Source organism: Physeter macrocephalus, chromosome 11 (assembly GCF_002837175.3).
Source record: "Physeter macrocephalus isolate SW-GA chromosome 11, ASM283717v5, whole genome shotgun sequence".
NCBI lineage: Eukaryota > Metazoa > Chordata > Mammalia > Artiodactyla > Physeteridae > Physeter > Physeter macrocephalus.
In genome coordinates, this window is record NC_041224.1 from 95,613,210 (window position 1) to 95,628,420 (window position 15,211).

General features: G+C 34.6%; 2 protein-coding genes across 2 annotated transcripts in view; both read left to right on the top strand.

Annotated features, from left to right (window-relative positions):
• The window catches only part of UBR1 (ubiquitin protein ligase E3 component n-recognin 1), a 167,912-nt gene that overhangs the window by 104,580 nt on the left and 48,121 nt on the right, over positions 1-15,211 (top strand). The window contains exons 27-32 of the mRNA XM_007119577.3: positions 449-558; positions 3,674-3,760; positions 4,708-4,889; positions 8,906-9,111; positions 10,497-10,590; positions 11,359-11,508. Coding sequence (XP_007119639.2) covers positions 449-558; positions 3,674-3,760; positions 4,708-4,889; positions 8,906-9,111; positions 10,497-10,590; positions 11,359-11,508 — 829 coding nt within the window. The remainder of the gene's footprint in view (positions 1-448; positions 559-3,673; positions 3,761-4,707; positions 4,890-8,905; positions 9,112-10,496; positions 10,591-11,358; positions 11,509-15,211) is intronic.
• LOC129392534 (60S ribosomal protein L32-like) lies at positions 1,891-3,173 on the top strand. The gene has a single exon (XM_055088284.1). The coding sequence runs from the start codon at positions 2,472-2,474 to the stop codon at positions 3,081-3,083; it is 612 nt and encodes a 203-aa protein (XP_054944259.1). The 5' UTR covers positions 1,891-2,471; the 3' UTR covers positions 3,084-3,173.

Consider the following 15,211-nt stretch of genomic DNA (forward strand, 5'->3'; position numbering starts at 1 on the left):
TTTATAAGATAAATAAGACAAAAGCATCTCATTTTCTATTTAAACACTATTTTTTAGATTCTTGACTACATCATAAACCTATTCAGTTTATGGATATGATGACTCCCACTTCCATATTTTTGGGAGCTTTGGTTCTCAGTAAGTACTTTTAGACAGTGAGCCAAGTAGAGGAAAGGCAAAAGATATATCATTAAGGGTAGTTTTCACTTAGCAGCCCCAGTAGAACATGTACAAGAGAGACCTAAAGTAATTCCGGTTTCTCAAGTTCTTTAATTTAGTACTTAATACTTCATGTAATTGTAGATTCTTCCATTGAAAAATTAATGTAGTTAAGGGATTGATTGCAAACTTTGGTTATCAATGTGAATCACATTAACTATAAATTATAATTTATACATAATTATGGAGATATATGTTAATGATATATAATTTTTGTGTTTTAAAAAAGGATTGGGAAGTTCAGCCATGAATGCTCAGAATATACAAATGCTTTTAGAAAAACTCAAGGGAATTCCCCAGTTAGAAGGCCAGAAGGACATGATTACATGGATACTCCAGGTAAAACTGGAAAATAAACTGATCATATCTTGGTTTAAATATTTAAGGATCCTCTGCTTGCCTTTAAGATTAAACCATAATCTCTAATTGTAAAATCATTTACTACTGATTTTCATGATCACTCATAATTTTTCATGTTAGTAATCCTATTTTCCCTGTTTTACTGAGGGCTCTTTTTAATAAATTAACATTTATTTGTTTCATTATTCAGTAAATATGTATTGGGTACCTGCTATGTGCCATGCTCATTTCTAGGCTCTGAAAAAGACAGATAAGGTGCTTGCTATCATGTTGCAAACATTGACCTATAGACAATAAACAAAAAAATTATCAGAATAATTCAGTAGATGAGTAGGGGTAACTTTAGGTGGGTAATCAGAAAAGGCCTCTTTTAGGTGGTAACATTGGAACTGAATGAAATGGAGCCAGTCTTACAAGAATCTGGAAAAGTACTCCAGAATGAGGGAACAGCAATGCAAAAGCTCTAAGGAGGCCAGAAAGAAGGCTAGTGTGACTGGAACATAATGGGGGAGGGAGAGAAAGGTAGGCAGCAAGGTCAGAGGCACAGCCGGGGCCAGGTCATATAGGACCTTACAGGTCAGGGGTAAATGGATTATAGGGACAAGAGTAAACACAGGGTAACCATTAGAAGATTATTGCAGTAATCCTGGTGAGAAATGAGCATGACCTCAGCTAGAAAGCAGATGGCAAGAAGCTGGACTGATTCACGTATAATGTGATAGTAGGAGCTATAGAAATTGCTGATACATTAGATGGAAGAAGTGAGAGAAATCAAAATGACTCCTAATTTGGAGTTTGAACTATTGGGTGGATGGCAGTGCCTTTGGGGAGGAGTGAATGAGGGGTAGGGAGAGAGGACAGGAATGTTACTTTAATGGAAAACCCTCCAAATGGAAACATGAAGCCAAGGTTATAGAGCTTCTTCTCACTGTATTTATGAAAATATTTTTATGTTATCAGCTAGATATTATTTTGATAATAGAATATAGGGTGGTTACATCAATTGGGGATCTTTGTACTGATTTGTACTTCAGACAGTTAGTCCTTTTTATTACTTAATCAGAGACACTCCTTAAACAAGTGTGATATAATTTGATATGTAACTATAAGATAATGATGTTATCAAGATTTCTCTTGAAATAGATTTCATGAATATTTACTATTTTTCTTAAACCTACCAATATAATCATTTTAAAATATAAAACAAAAATAAAAGAAGTAAAGTAGATAACTATTCTATAGATTTCACTCATATGTGGAATATTAAATTAATTAAGTTAAATAAATGAACAGATGAAAGAAAACAAAATCAAACACATAGATACAGAGAACAGAGTAGTGATTACCAGAGGGAAGGGAGTAGGGGGAGAGTGAAATGGGCTAAGGGGGTCAACTGTATCATAATGGATGGAAACTAAGTTTTTGGTGGTGTGCATGCTGTAGGGTACAGAGATGTAGAAATACAACATTGTACACATGAAACTTGTATAATGTTATAAACCAATGATACCACAATTTTTAAAAAGTCAGTTGAACCATCATTTAGTCCAACATTTATATCCTTTGGACCTGGTGTTATAAATTGGAGATCTGGTCCTGAAAGTTCATTTTTCCATTACAATACCAAAGTCCATTGTCAAAATATATAAAAATCACAAATATCTGTTCTTATAAACATTAGATATTTTATCCAAATGGTTAATATAAAGTTTTGTTTTAAGTTCCTTGTGGGAGTTTTTTCCACATGAGACTGAGGCTCTTTCAAAATATAAATACTACAAGTTTTATGGATGTGCTCTCCTGTTTCTGAAATCTTGATATTGTTAAAAAGAATGAGATAGCTCTTCCTTGGCAGTGTCTGCGGAGGTGGCGGCCATCTTCTACTTGGCATCATGGCCACCCTCATGAAGCCCAAGATTGTCAAAAAGAGGACCAAGGGCTTCCCTGGTGGCGCAGTGGTTGCGCGTCCGCCTGCCGATGCAGGGGAACCGGGTTCGCGCCCCGGTCTGGGAGGATCCCGCGTGCCGCGGAGCGGCTGGGCCCGTGAGCCATGGCCGCTGGGCCTGCGCGTCCGGAGCCTGTGCTCCGCAACGGGAGAGGCCGCAGCAGAGGGAGGCCCGCATACCACAAAAAAAAAAAAAAAAAAAAAAAAAAAAAAGAGGACCAAGAAGTTCATCCAGCACCAGTCAGGCCAGTATGTCAAAATTAAGTGTAACTGGCAGAAACCCAGAGGTGATGGGAGCAACAAGAAAACAAAGCACATGCTTCCCAGTGGCTTCCGGAAGTTCCTAGTCCACAACATCGAGGAGCTTGAAGTGCTGCTGTGCAACAAATCATACTCTACTGAGACTGCTCACAATGTCTCCTCCAAGAACTGTAAAGCCTTTGTGGAGAGAGCAGCCCAGCTGGCCACCAGAGTCACCAATCCTTGTGCCAGGTTGTGCAGTGAAGAAAATGAGTACACAGCTCATGTGCACGTTGTATTTGTGTCAATAAAACCATAAAACTCAGACAAAAAAAGAGTGAGATAGATCTGTATAAGCTGTTTTGCAAACACCTCTAAAGATAAACGATGAAGTGAAAAAGGAAAGTAGGAAACAGTGTATATAGTAGGATCGGTTTTTATGAGAATATATGTAAATACAAAGAAATATATATTCTGATTTTTTTTCCTGCAAAGAAATACTAATTATCTTTAATTTAGTTGATTTTGGGGAGAGGGACTGGCATCAGGAAGAAAAGGTATCACTTTCCATATTGTATCTTTGTCTTTATATGTCTTTACACTAAAAATGTTATTTTAAATTAAAAAGAAATTTTTCCATAACAAAAGCAGAGGTATGCTCATCCCTGCAGACTGATTCAGCTGATTTTTGCTATCTCCAACCTTCTTAGCTGGATTGCTATTTATTATGTATTTGCAGGTATTTCTATGTGTGTGTGTGTGTGTGTGTGTGTGTGTAAATATATATAAATAGCTTAAGTTTAAGTCAAAGACATTTGGAGACATGATGACGAAATCAGTTGAGTGAATTTTTCTGTTCCTGGTCAATCTAACCAAATCTTTTTTTAACATTTCATCTGTTTTTCACAGATGTTTGACACCGTGAAGCGATTAAGAGAAAAATCTTGTTTAATTGTAGCAACTACATCAGGATCAGAATCTATTAAAAATGATGAGGTAATAACATTATAATGATGATGACATTCATCTCTGTCTTTGAACTTTACTGGTATAAGGGAGCTGCTTTTTGTGAGAAGGAACCTGTTTATTGTAAGGTATATAGGATGTCTACTATTGTTCATTGTGTTTCTGTACCACAGGGATTAGTGGTAGTTGACATACATAGTTATCCAATATAATATATGTATTTCACAAAAGCAGAGGAAATTGACGTTCAGTGCACCGCTGTTGAAAATACCATATTTTATTAATTTTTGAAATATTTTAATGTCTGAAATTGGAATATGTCTCATAATCCATGCCTTCTTATTATTTAATCAGCAGCATTCTTAGTGGAACACAAGATTATGGTGCATCTAAGATTTAATGAAACTCAGTAATGTTTAGGTTATGAATTTCCATAGTGAATCAGGTTTTGATGATTCTAATTTCAAAATTATTAGAATATTATTACTTGTGGTTATTAACTATTTTTCCTAAAAGAAAAACACTGAACTTAAGTTAAAATAAATAAAAAGACACCAATACATTTCAGTAATGTTGTTAAAAGTTCTCATTCTTAGCAATGTGTTTAGTAGTAACTGTTAGACATCATCAAGTTGGCTTTAAATTGATTAAATGTCAGTGGTTAAATGATTGACAAATGGTTCAAAATTATTGTTTCATTTAATTTTGTTTCTTAATATACCTGCATTGAATATAAAAAGCAGTTTATTAGACATTTAAGATACTTGGCATTTTAAGTTAAAAAAAATTTTTTAATAAGTTAAATTGTTGAAGTAACCAATGGAACAATTAATTGTAAGATGTGATGGAGCCTGTATGTTAATTTTGAGTCATCAGATTGAATCTGAGTTTACTCTAGGAAATTTTGCCTGACTGAACAGTATATGTAAATTTTCACAATGGATCTTAGCTAATTTTTCTGGTCTTTTAATACCCAGATTACTCATGATAAAGAAAAAGCAGAACGAAAAAGAAAAGCTGAAGCTGCTAGGCTGCATCGCCAGAAGATCATGGCTCAGATGTCTGCCTTACAGAAGAACTTTATTGAAACTCACAAACTCATGTATGACAGTACGTCAGAAATGTCTGGGAAAGAAGACTCCATTATGGAGGAAGAGAGGTAAAATAAAGCAAAACTAAAAATTAGCAACCCAGTTTCTTGTAGGAAAAATTACATATTCACTTTAAATAATATTTTTTCAAAATATATTTCAAAGTAAGAGAAATTACACTATTTTTAAGCTAGCAAGGGCACAGTGAAGCCTCTTACTGGATGTAATTTTATGTTGACAAACTGTTCAAGTGCACAATGAAGTTAGTCGGGAACCTTTATGCACAAAAAGACATGACAATGGAAACAGCAAAGATAGAAATCAGCTCCTGTTATGTTGTACGTGCGGACTTCTTTAGGTACACATTTATGTATCAGTTCATATTTTCCACATCATTTTTATGAGTTCTGGTAAAAATGACTGCTGCTATTACAGATTGAAAAAAAACGCTTTACCTGAAAAAGATGGTCCATGTTAATTTTTCCTTTTTTCTAAAAAAGAAAGAAGGCAACGCCTATAGTTTTAGTCATGGAGAGCACATTGGAATGGGAATTAGTAAACCTCGTTTTCTGACTATGAGACTATGCTGTGCTCTTGGGGAAATTGGTTAACTTTCTGAGAGTAGGGTTTGTGGGCTGTTATTTAGATAGGGTGAGAAAAGGGAGGAGGCAAAATAATGGTTCTTTGAAAAGCATTCCAATTTAAAATATTGAAAATCCCTTCTATGCTTATTTTTAAAAACAAGCTTTCACTGCTCCTTAAAACAATGTGTGTTGTGGATACTTTTAGGAAATTGTGCTTCTGCAATACAGTAGACAGTAAACATTATACTTTACATAATATATCTGTAATCCTGAATCTGAGTATGCTAACAAAGAACCACAAAGAATACTGACTCTATATCTTAAAGATTAAAATATATATGATGGTAAAGTATCCTGGGATGACAACAGTAATAAAACTAGAAACTAATACAAAACTTTAAACAACAAGCAGAAGTCCCAACCCTCTTGATATTACCTATGAACAATATAACATTTAGAAAGTAATGAACAAGAGACTACTGTATATTTATTCAAACAAGAGGATGTAAGCAGAAATGTACTCAGAATTAATTAATGGCCCTAATGCTTTCATAATATATTTTTATTGCCTGATTGATTGTACACATAAAATTGTGTATGTGTTCTCACTGAAAACAATTCACATAACACAGTAAGTCTCCTTTGATCATCCTCTACATTCCTGATCTTTCTCCACAGATAACCATTGTGATAATAACTACGGTTCTAGGTGTCTTTCTGTGCATTTGTAAACATGTGTACGTGAATAATGAGTCTTGTTTTGTGTGTTTTAGTGGCTTTTTAAAATTTTACCATCCTTTTTTGTTCTGTGGGTTGCTTTTTCATTCAGTGTCTTTTAAATCTTTTCATGTCAATACAGATAGACCTTTAGTGTAGACTCTACATCATTCTTTATGACTGCTGCATAGTATTCCATAGTATGGATATATAATATTTTATTTATCAGATTTTGGACATTTACGTTGTTTTTCCCTTGTTTCCCAATTTTCCCATATTACAAACAATGTGTCAAAACATTTTTGTATGTTCCCCCTTGCACAATCCTACAAGTACTTCTCAAGGGTGGAATCTAATAAACGAAAGGGCTAGGTCATAATTATTTAAAATTTTAATAGATACTGCCACATTGCCCTCCAAAGTAGTTTCACCAATATCTACTCCCAGCAGTGTATGAAGAGTTCCTGTTTCTTTCATTCTCACCAATATTTAAAATTATCAGTACTTGAAAATATTTGGTATAATCAAAATTATAAATTTTTGCCCTTCTGAAATTCCCTGATTAGTTAGTACTAGGTTGAGCATCTTTTCTTATAATTATTCACTAGCCTGTTACATTTTGTCTTCTGAGAATTGCCTCTTATTATCCTTTGCCCATCTCTATTGGATGCTTTACTTTTATCTTACTGATTTCTAGAAGTCCTTTAAAATTATGGCTATTAAAGTTTCATGTTTCCCATATGTTGTCCCTGTTTATTTAACATTAATTATGAAATTTTAGCCATAGCAAAGTTTTGTGTTGATAAAGACAGATTTGTCAGTCTTTCAAGTTTTAACTTTTTGTATCTTGTTTAGGAAGGCTTTTCCTCTCCCAAAGTCACAAATATATTCTCTTACATGTTTTAAATGTAATTACATTTTTCATTTACATTACATTAACAAATTTACATTTTAAATTTTAATTACAGTTATATTAACACATTTTCTTTTAAAAATCAAATGTTAGAGATAAAGCTAAAGTTCCATTTGAGTACTGGCCCAAATCCTGCACCCCTTTCTGCCCTTCCTCGGGGATACTCTGGTTATAAGTTTTATGTGTATCTTATAAGAATTTTTACTGTGCTATTAGATACAAATATATGTAACCATAGAAACTATATAGTGTCATTCAGCCTTTTGTTTTATTTGCATAAATGGTATTATGCATTTATCATTCTTCAGTTTCCCATTTTCATTTAATATTATGTCTTGGAAATCTGTATATGTATGTTCTTACATACAAAACAAGCTCAGGGACTTCCCTGGCGGTCCGGTGGTTAAGACAATGTGCTCGCAATGAGGGGGCCCGGGTTCAATCCCTGGTCAGGGAACTAGATCCTGCATGCTGCAACTAAGAACCCAGATGCCGCAACTAAGACCCAGGGTGGCCAAATAAATAAATAATAATAATAATTTAAAAAACCTGAAAAAACCAAGCTTAGCATTCCTCATTCTTGGCATTTGGGCAGCAGTTCTTTCTCATGTCTGATGAATTGCAGGGCATTTAGCATCTCTGGCCCTTCATCCACTGAAGTCCAGTAGTGCCCCCTAGTCCTTATGATGACCAAAAAGTTAACTTTACCCACATGTTGCTGAACGCCTCCTAAAAAGTAGTAAGTACCACACCTAGCTGAGACCCACCTTTTAAAAACTGCATACTATTCTGTATTATGTAATTTCACGTATACTGATATGATAACCATTTAAGTTATTTCCAGTTTGTTGTATGATATATGATATTTCAGGGAGCTTCTTGCATGGATAGTGAGGCAGTATTACACGGCATGGCCTGTGAAGTCAGATCATCGGGGTTAAATCCTGGCCCGGTTACTTCCTAGATGAATCATTAGATAAGTCTCTTACCATCTCTAGGCCTCAGATTCTTCATCTGAAAAATAGAGATAATAATAGTATCTGCCTTATAGGATTGTTGGAAGGATTAAATGAGGTAACATAACTTAAAGTATTTGAAACAGTGCCTCACATTACAATTAATGCTTTGTAAGTATTTGCTCTTATTTATTATTGTACACATTGAATACATCTTATGAATTGCTAAATCATTAAGATGTATGTTTTAAATTTTAATAGCTACCAAAGTAGAACAGAAACTTAAATGCCTAATAAGAGGGAATGGATAAAACTATTATGGCACATATAGTGAGAGTACTGTGCAGCCATTTAAAAATAATGTTTCTGAAGCAAATTTAATGATATGAGAAAACAGCTAAGATATAAGTGAATAAAGCAGGACACAAACCGTATATGTAATGTGATCTTAATTATGTAAAAAATGTTATAAATAGAAAGCAGAGTGGAAGGAAATGTACAAGTCGTTATTTCTAGGTTGTGAGAGTATGATGCTTTTTATTTTCTTCTTTATACTTTTCTAGACTTTCCAAAATTTCTTAATAAGTATGCATTACTTTTATAATCAGAAAAAACAGATTCACAGCTTCTTGGTACAGTAAGTTAACTATAATTATAATATGCATTCTACTTTGTGATCTGCTTTTTTTCTTTTTGCACTTAGCAACACAGAATGTATTTTCTAGTAAGCAAATTAACTGATAAAAGTCAGAAAAATCAGGAGGAAAGATTTTAAGCTAATATTGCTAAATATAATTTTTATTTATTTTTTTTTATTCTTAAAGTTCTTGCCCTAAAGTTACTTAAAATCTACCAAAATATAAAGACAAGTGACCAAAACATGTGTCCTCATTTCTGGTCGTTTCTCTTGGTAGCACCCCAGCAGTCAGAGACTACTGTAAAATTGCTTTGGGTCCTAAACGGGGTCCGTCTGTTACTGAAAAGGAGGTGCTGACATGCATCCTCTGCCAAGAAGAACAAGAGGTGAAACTAGAAAATAATGCCATGGTATTATCGGCCTGTGTCCAGAAATCCACCGCCTTAACCCAGCACAGGGGAAAACCCATAGAACTCTCAGGGGGTATGTATTGTTTAATAAATGTCTTTTTGAGCATTTCTTTTCATACTTGTGTAATTAGAAAAAATACTATCTGAAAGAAGTTTGGGAGTGAGATTGTATTTAGCCTTATTTGGTCAGATCACATTTTACCCATTTGTAAAATGGACGCTAGATTTTCACATGCCATATTGGCTCCTTTGTCTGTTTTTTAAAATTTTGGTTAACACATGGCCACATTGCTCATTCTGTCTCTTTCTATCTATCTCCATTTCTTTTTGCTGAACCATTTGAAAGTAGGAATTCATGACATTTCATCCCTAAATATTTCCACATGCATTTTCTAAAACTAAAGATAATCTATTATATATCTACCATACCCGTATAACATTTAAGAAAATTACTAATTCAGTAATATCATCTAATATAAAATCCGTATTTGAATTATTTCCCCAACTGCCCTCAAAATGTCTTTTTTTAGCTAGACTTTTTTTTGCATTTAGGATTCAGACATGTTTCCTATGTTGCTTATTTTATGTCTGTTTTAATCTAGAATAGTCACTTGCCTTTTTTTTTTTCATGATAATTTTTTTGAAGAATGCAGGCCAATTTTCCTGTACAGTGTCTTACATTGTGGATTTGTCTGGTTGTTGCCATGTGGTTAGGTTCTTGTTAAACATTTTCTTGGCTGGAGTACTTATTAGGTAATATGTTGTAATTCTTCTATCACATCAGGAGTTAGCTGCTTTATTTTTTAAATACCCTTGGGATAATAATAATTATAAAAAAGGTTAACATCTAATGAATACTCCCCATGTGCCAGGCACTGGTTAAGTGCGTTATGTGTATTTACTCACTTAATCTTCATAACAGCCCTGTGATTTAGGTACCAGTATTGGCTCCATTTACAGATGAAGAAACTGAGGCACAGAGAAATTAAGTAACTTGTCAGAAGCCACAAATTATAAATGGTGAAATCAGATTTTGAACCCCATAGTCTGTGCTCTTAGCCAGTAGATTATATTGCCCTTAAATATCCCTTAAAGTTACCCAGTCAAATCACTTTTAAAATACAAAAGTAAACTGTGCTTGAATCATAGAAAATCGCTTCAACAACCAAGATAATGCAACTTAAAACCTAATGTTAAAATAAAATGTACATCAAGAATAGAAGTTGTCATTAATCCATACTAATCACACCTGGAAGTCTAGCTTTATATTTTCCTCTTTTTACTTACTCTTAAGAATATATATACTACTGCCATGATATTGTGACACTTTTATTGGACATTCCTAAGAAAGTTTATGATTAGAATTTTAGACCTGATAACCTCTTTTTTTGTTTGGTTTCTTTTTATGATTGTGGGGCAGATGAATACATACCTCATATTTTTGTCTTCCTGTATCAGAAACCGTGGACCCACTTTTCATGGATTCAGACTTGGCATATGGAACTTACACAGGAAGCTGTGGTCATGTAATGCATGCAGTGTGCTGGCAGAAGTAAGTTGTCCTTCTGACATGTTCTTGAAAGAAGCTAGGAATATTGAAGTTCTCTAAAGGCCACAAAAAGGCATGTTTTCTCGTGTCTTCCTTTTTTCTTATTTGAATAATTGAAGCAGTTTTAATTACTGATTTTGTTTGCATGATACTCATTATAGTATCACCCTTAGAAATTGGTGTGTAAAGTTATCAACTTAAAATTTTCACTGTACTTGCTTTGCACAAACTAATTAGTCTCTTTTGATCAGTATTTGTATAAAAGAAGTAATAATCTTTATAAAAATCTCATTCCCCTCAAAACATAGAGGGAAAAGTACCTTTGAGATAGAATAGGGGACATGAAGTTCTAGTTGTATATCTGGAAGAGATAAAAGTTCAGAAATATAATTCCTGGGAAATATTTTGGGTAGGGTTTACCTTTTTGGCATCAGATTAAAATACATAATTTTCCTATAATAGCCCTTACTACTTCAGTTGGTCATTGGAAACTGAGGGAGATAGTATCTGTATTGTATCTCCATGCTGTTGAGGCAGGAGACAAGTTATAATTCAGTAAAACTATTTTAAATTTGTTTCTGCCCTGATGTGTCCTCCAGTTTGCCCCCAAAAGAATGGGCATCCTATTTCTTCTGTAATTATAATTTGTGTATTTTTGCATGTAGATTCTAAAGATGTTTATTGAGGCAAAAATTCCAGATTTTTTTCACTTGGATTAGAGCAAAGATACATGTGTAGTTTTGAATGGACCTATGTCTTGGAATTTTGCAGGTATTTTGAAGCTGTACAGCTGAGCTCTCAGCAACGCATTCATGTTGACCTTTTTGACTTAGAGAGTGGAGAATATCTTTGCCCTCTTTGCAAGTCTCTGTGCAATACTGTGATCCCCATTATTCCTTTGCAACCTCAAAGGATAAGCAGGTATATTTTAATTTATGTTTTGGTTAATTTTCTTTTGTCTTTAATCCCTTCGTTGTGACTGTTTTAATTAGATTACTAGTTTCTTTTTTGCTATTTAATTAATACTTTTTCATTTTATAACTTGTATTCAACTTTAAAAATATGATAAAAGCCCCAATTTTTGGTTTCTAAAGGAACTGGAATATTCATTTACTCAAGTCTATATGTTTTGCATCTGTCTTCCAATAGCCATTAAAACGATAGAACTTTGATCTCCATCTTAGCACTCACAGAAGGAAGAAAGTAGCAGGGAAGATCCATTCCTTTCTTATAGTCCTTTGCCAGCATTAGAGTTGCTATTAGGAGTTTGGTTGCTCTGCAGGTCTTTGTATTATTATTTTTATTCTATTTTTCTGAAGATCCAAATGCTGTAGTTGTAGAGACATGGACAAAAGGTTAACTATAAAGGTAAATTAAAATGATAGGTTCATCTATGGATAGTTTTTTAGTGTTTAGAATAAATTTTTAAACTTTTATATTCTGACCATCTGTGAATAGAATTTAATAGCAAATTTATTAGTTTTTTTATGACAACTAGAACATGTAATTGTATATTTCTGTATTCTCACTATTCTACATGATGATAACAGTACTATTTATTATTATTATTATTTCAGTTTTTTTTAACTCAATGAATTTGTAGTGGTAGACCTAAGTTTTTCTAAAGAAAATGATTTTATTGATAAAACACTTTTAACATGTTTTCACAACATAAGAGTTCAAAGGTGATAGGTTTGGCAATCAGCATCAGTAAGTAGTTGCTCTGTCTCTACTATTCCATGTCATTAGAAAACATAATTTTGAACTGTTTTCTATTTCGTGTATTGGGACATAGAATGTCATCTTTTAGGAAGAAGGTGACATCACAAAGATTTATTTATTTATTTATTTTAATTTTATTTATTTTTAGTCTGTGTTGGGTCTTCGTTGCTGCACATGGGCTTTCTCTAGTTGTGGTGAATGGGGGCTACTTACTCTTCGTTGTGGAGCGCGGGCTTCTCTTTGTGGTAGCTTCTCTTTTTGCCAGGCACGGGCTCTAGGCGTGCGGGCTTCAGTAGTTGCAATGCGTGGGCTCAGTAGTTGTGGCTCACGGGCTCTAGAGCGCAGGCTCAGTAGTTGTGGCTCACAGGCTCAGTTGCTCTGCGGCATGTGGGATCTTCCCGGACCAGGGCTCAGACCGTGTCCCCTGCATTGGCAGGTGGATTCTTAACCACTGTGCCATTAGGGAAGCCCTCCTTGATATCTTTAAGAATAGGATGCTTCAGGGCAGTCCTTTCTAAAGTTAGACTGATCCTTACAACTAGGTCTCTTCAAACCCTGTGACACTTTTAGTCTGTAGTAACAATTTTGTTACTTAGGATCTGAAATACATAATTATACATAACATTTTTATTAGGCATTTGAACTTATCTGTATAGTTGGAATATATTTGCCTCTTTTGTTTGGAAAATCAACATGAGTATAACCTGATACTAGAGTTAAGAGCATATAAAAAACTTTATCAAAACTAATAATAAGCTAGCATTTTTAAAGAACATTGGTCATAACAAATCAGAGTACACTTTCATTTCTGAGAACTGAAAAAATTCTTAGATCAAATTTGTGCCCAGAGATGTGAATTTTGGCACAGTTCATTGTATATTTTAACTTCACTTAAAGCTGTCCTTTCAGTAAGCAAATCTCTACTTTATAGTCCTTTTTAATAGCACTGTTTCTGGTCCCTCTTGGTTGTTAATAACAGTTTGGGTCAAGCCCCTGCCCTTATGGAATTTATATTACAGAGAGGAGAGACCAACGGTAAACATAAAAATACAGAGTATTGAGTAGTGAGAAATACAGAGAAAAACTAAATTGGCAGCATAAAGGGCTAGAGACAGACCAGTGCATGAGGTTCTCTACAGATTGAGTTGGCAGGGAGCTCCTCTCTGAGACGGTGACATTTGAATAGAGACCTGAATGAAGTGAAGGACAAGCAGTGCTACTCTCTGAGAGAAGATAATTCTAAGCACAGGCAATATCAAGAGCAAAGAACCTGAAGTAGGAGTACATCAGTATGTTGAAGGTGAAGCAAGAAGACAGCAGTTCAAGGCACAGGAAGAAGGCAGTACGCTTGGAATGGAGCCAGCAAGGAACCAGATCCTAAAAGGGCTTATGAGCTAAGATTTGAAGTTAGAACTGTGTTTTATGTGTGATGGAAAACCATAAGAATGTATTGGATAGGGAAGTGATACAATCTGATTTACATTTCTAAAAGATCTTGCTGGCGGTTGTGTGATGAATATATAGATAATAAAGAAGCACTGCTGTGGAAGCAGGAAGAACAGTCTATTGAAGTAGTCCAGGTGAGGGATAGTGTAACTTGGATTAGGGTAGTAATGATGGAGATAGAAAGAAGTGATCAACTTGGAATACATTTAGAAGATGAAACCTGTAAGACTAGCTGATAGATGAGAATGTGGGGTGTGAAGAAATCAGATATATCAGTGGTGATACCTAGTTTTTGTTTTTGTTTTTGTTTCTTTTAACAACTTTATTGGAGTATAATTGCTTTACAATGGTGTGTTAGTTTCTGCTTTATAACCAAAGTGAATCAGCTATACATATACATACATCCCCATATCCCCTCCCTCTGTGTCTCCCTCCCTCCCACCCTCCCTATCCCACCCCTCTAGGTGGTCACAAAGCACCGAGCTGATCTCCCTGTGCTATGCGGCTGCTTCCCACTAGCTATCTGTTTTACGTTTGGTAGTGTATATATGTCCATGCCACTCTCTCACTTGGTCAGAGCTTACCCTTCCCCCTCCCCATATCTTCAAGTCTATTCTCTAGTAGGTCTGTGTCTTTATTCCCATCTTACCCCTAGGTTCTTCATGACCTTTTTTTTTTTCTTAGATTCCATATATATGTGTTAGCATACGGTATGTGTTTTTCTCTTTCTAATAACTCAATTTCATTTCTTTTTATGGCTGAGTAATATTCCACTGTATATATGTGCCACATCTTCTTTATCCATTCATCTGTTGATGGACACTTAGATTGCTTCCATCTCCTGGCTATTGTAAATAGAGCTGCAATGAAAATTTTGGTACATGACTCTTTTTGAATTATGGTTTTCTCAGGGTATATGCCCAGTAGTGGGATTGCTGGGTCGTATGGTAGTTCTATTTGTAGTTTTTTAAGGAACCTCCATACTGTTCTTCATAGTGGCTGTATCAATTTACATTCCCTCTAGCAGTGCAAGAGTGTTCCCTTTTCTCCACACCCTCTCCAGCATTTAGTGTTTCTAGATTTTTTGATGGTAGCCATTCTGACTGGTGTGAGATGATATCTCATTGTAGTTTTGATTTGCATTTCTTTAATGATTAGTGATGTTGAGCATTCTTTCATATGTTTGTTTGCAGTATGTGTATCTTCTTTGGAGAAATGTCTATATAGGTCTTTGGCCCATTTTTGTATGGGGTTGTTTGCTTTTTTGTTATTGAGCTGCATGAGCTGCTTGTAAATTTTGGAGATTAATCCTTTGTCAGTTGCTTCATTTGCAAATATTTTCTCCCATTCTGAGGGTAGTCTTTTGGTCTTGTTTATGCTTTCCTTTGCTGTGCAAAAGCTTTGAAGTTTCATTAGGTCCCATTTGTTTATTTTTGTTTTTATTTCCATTTCTCTA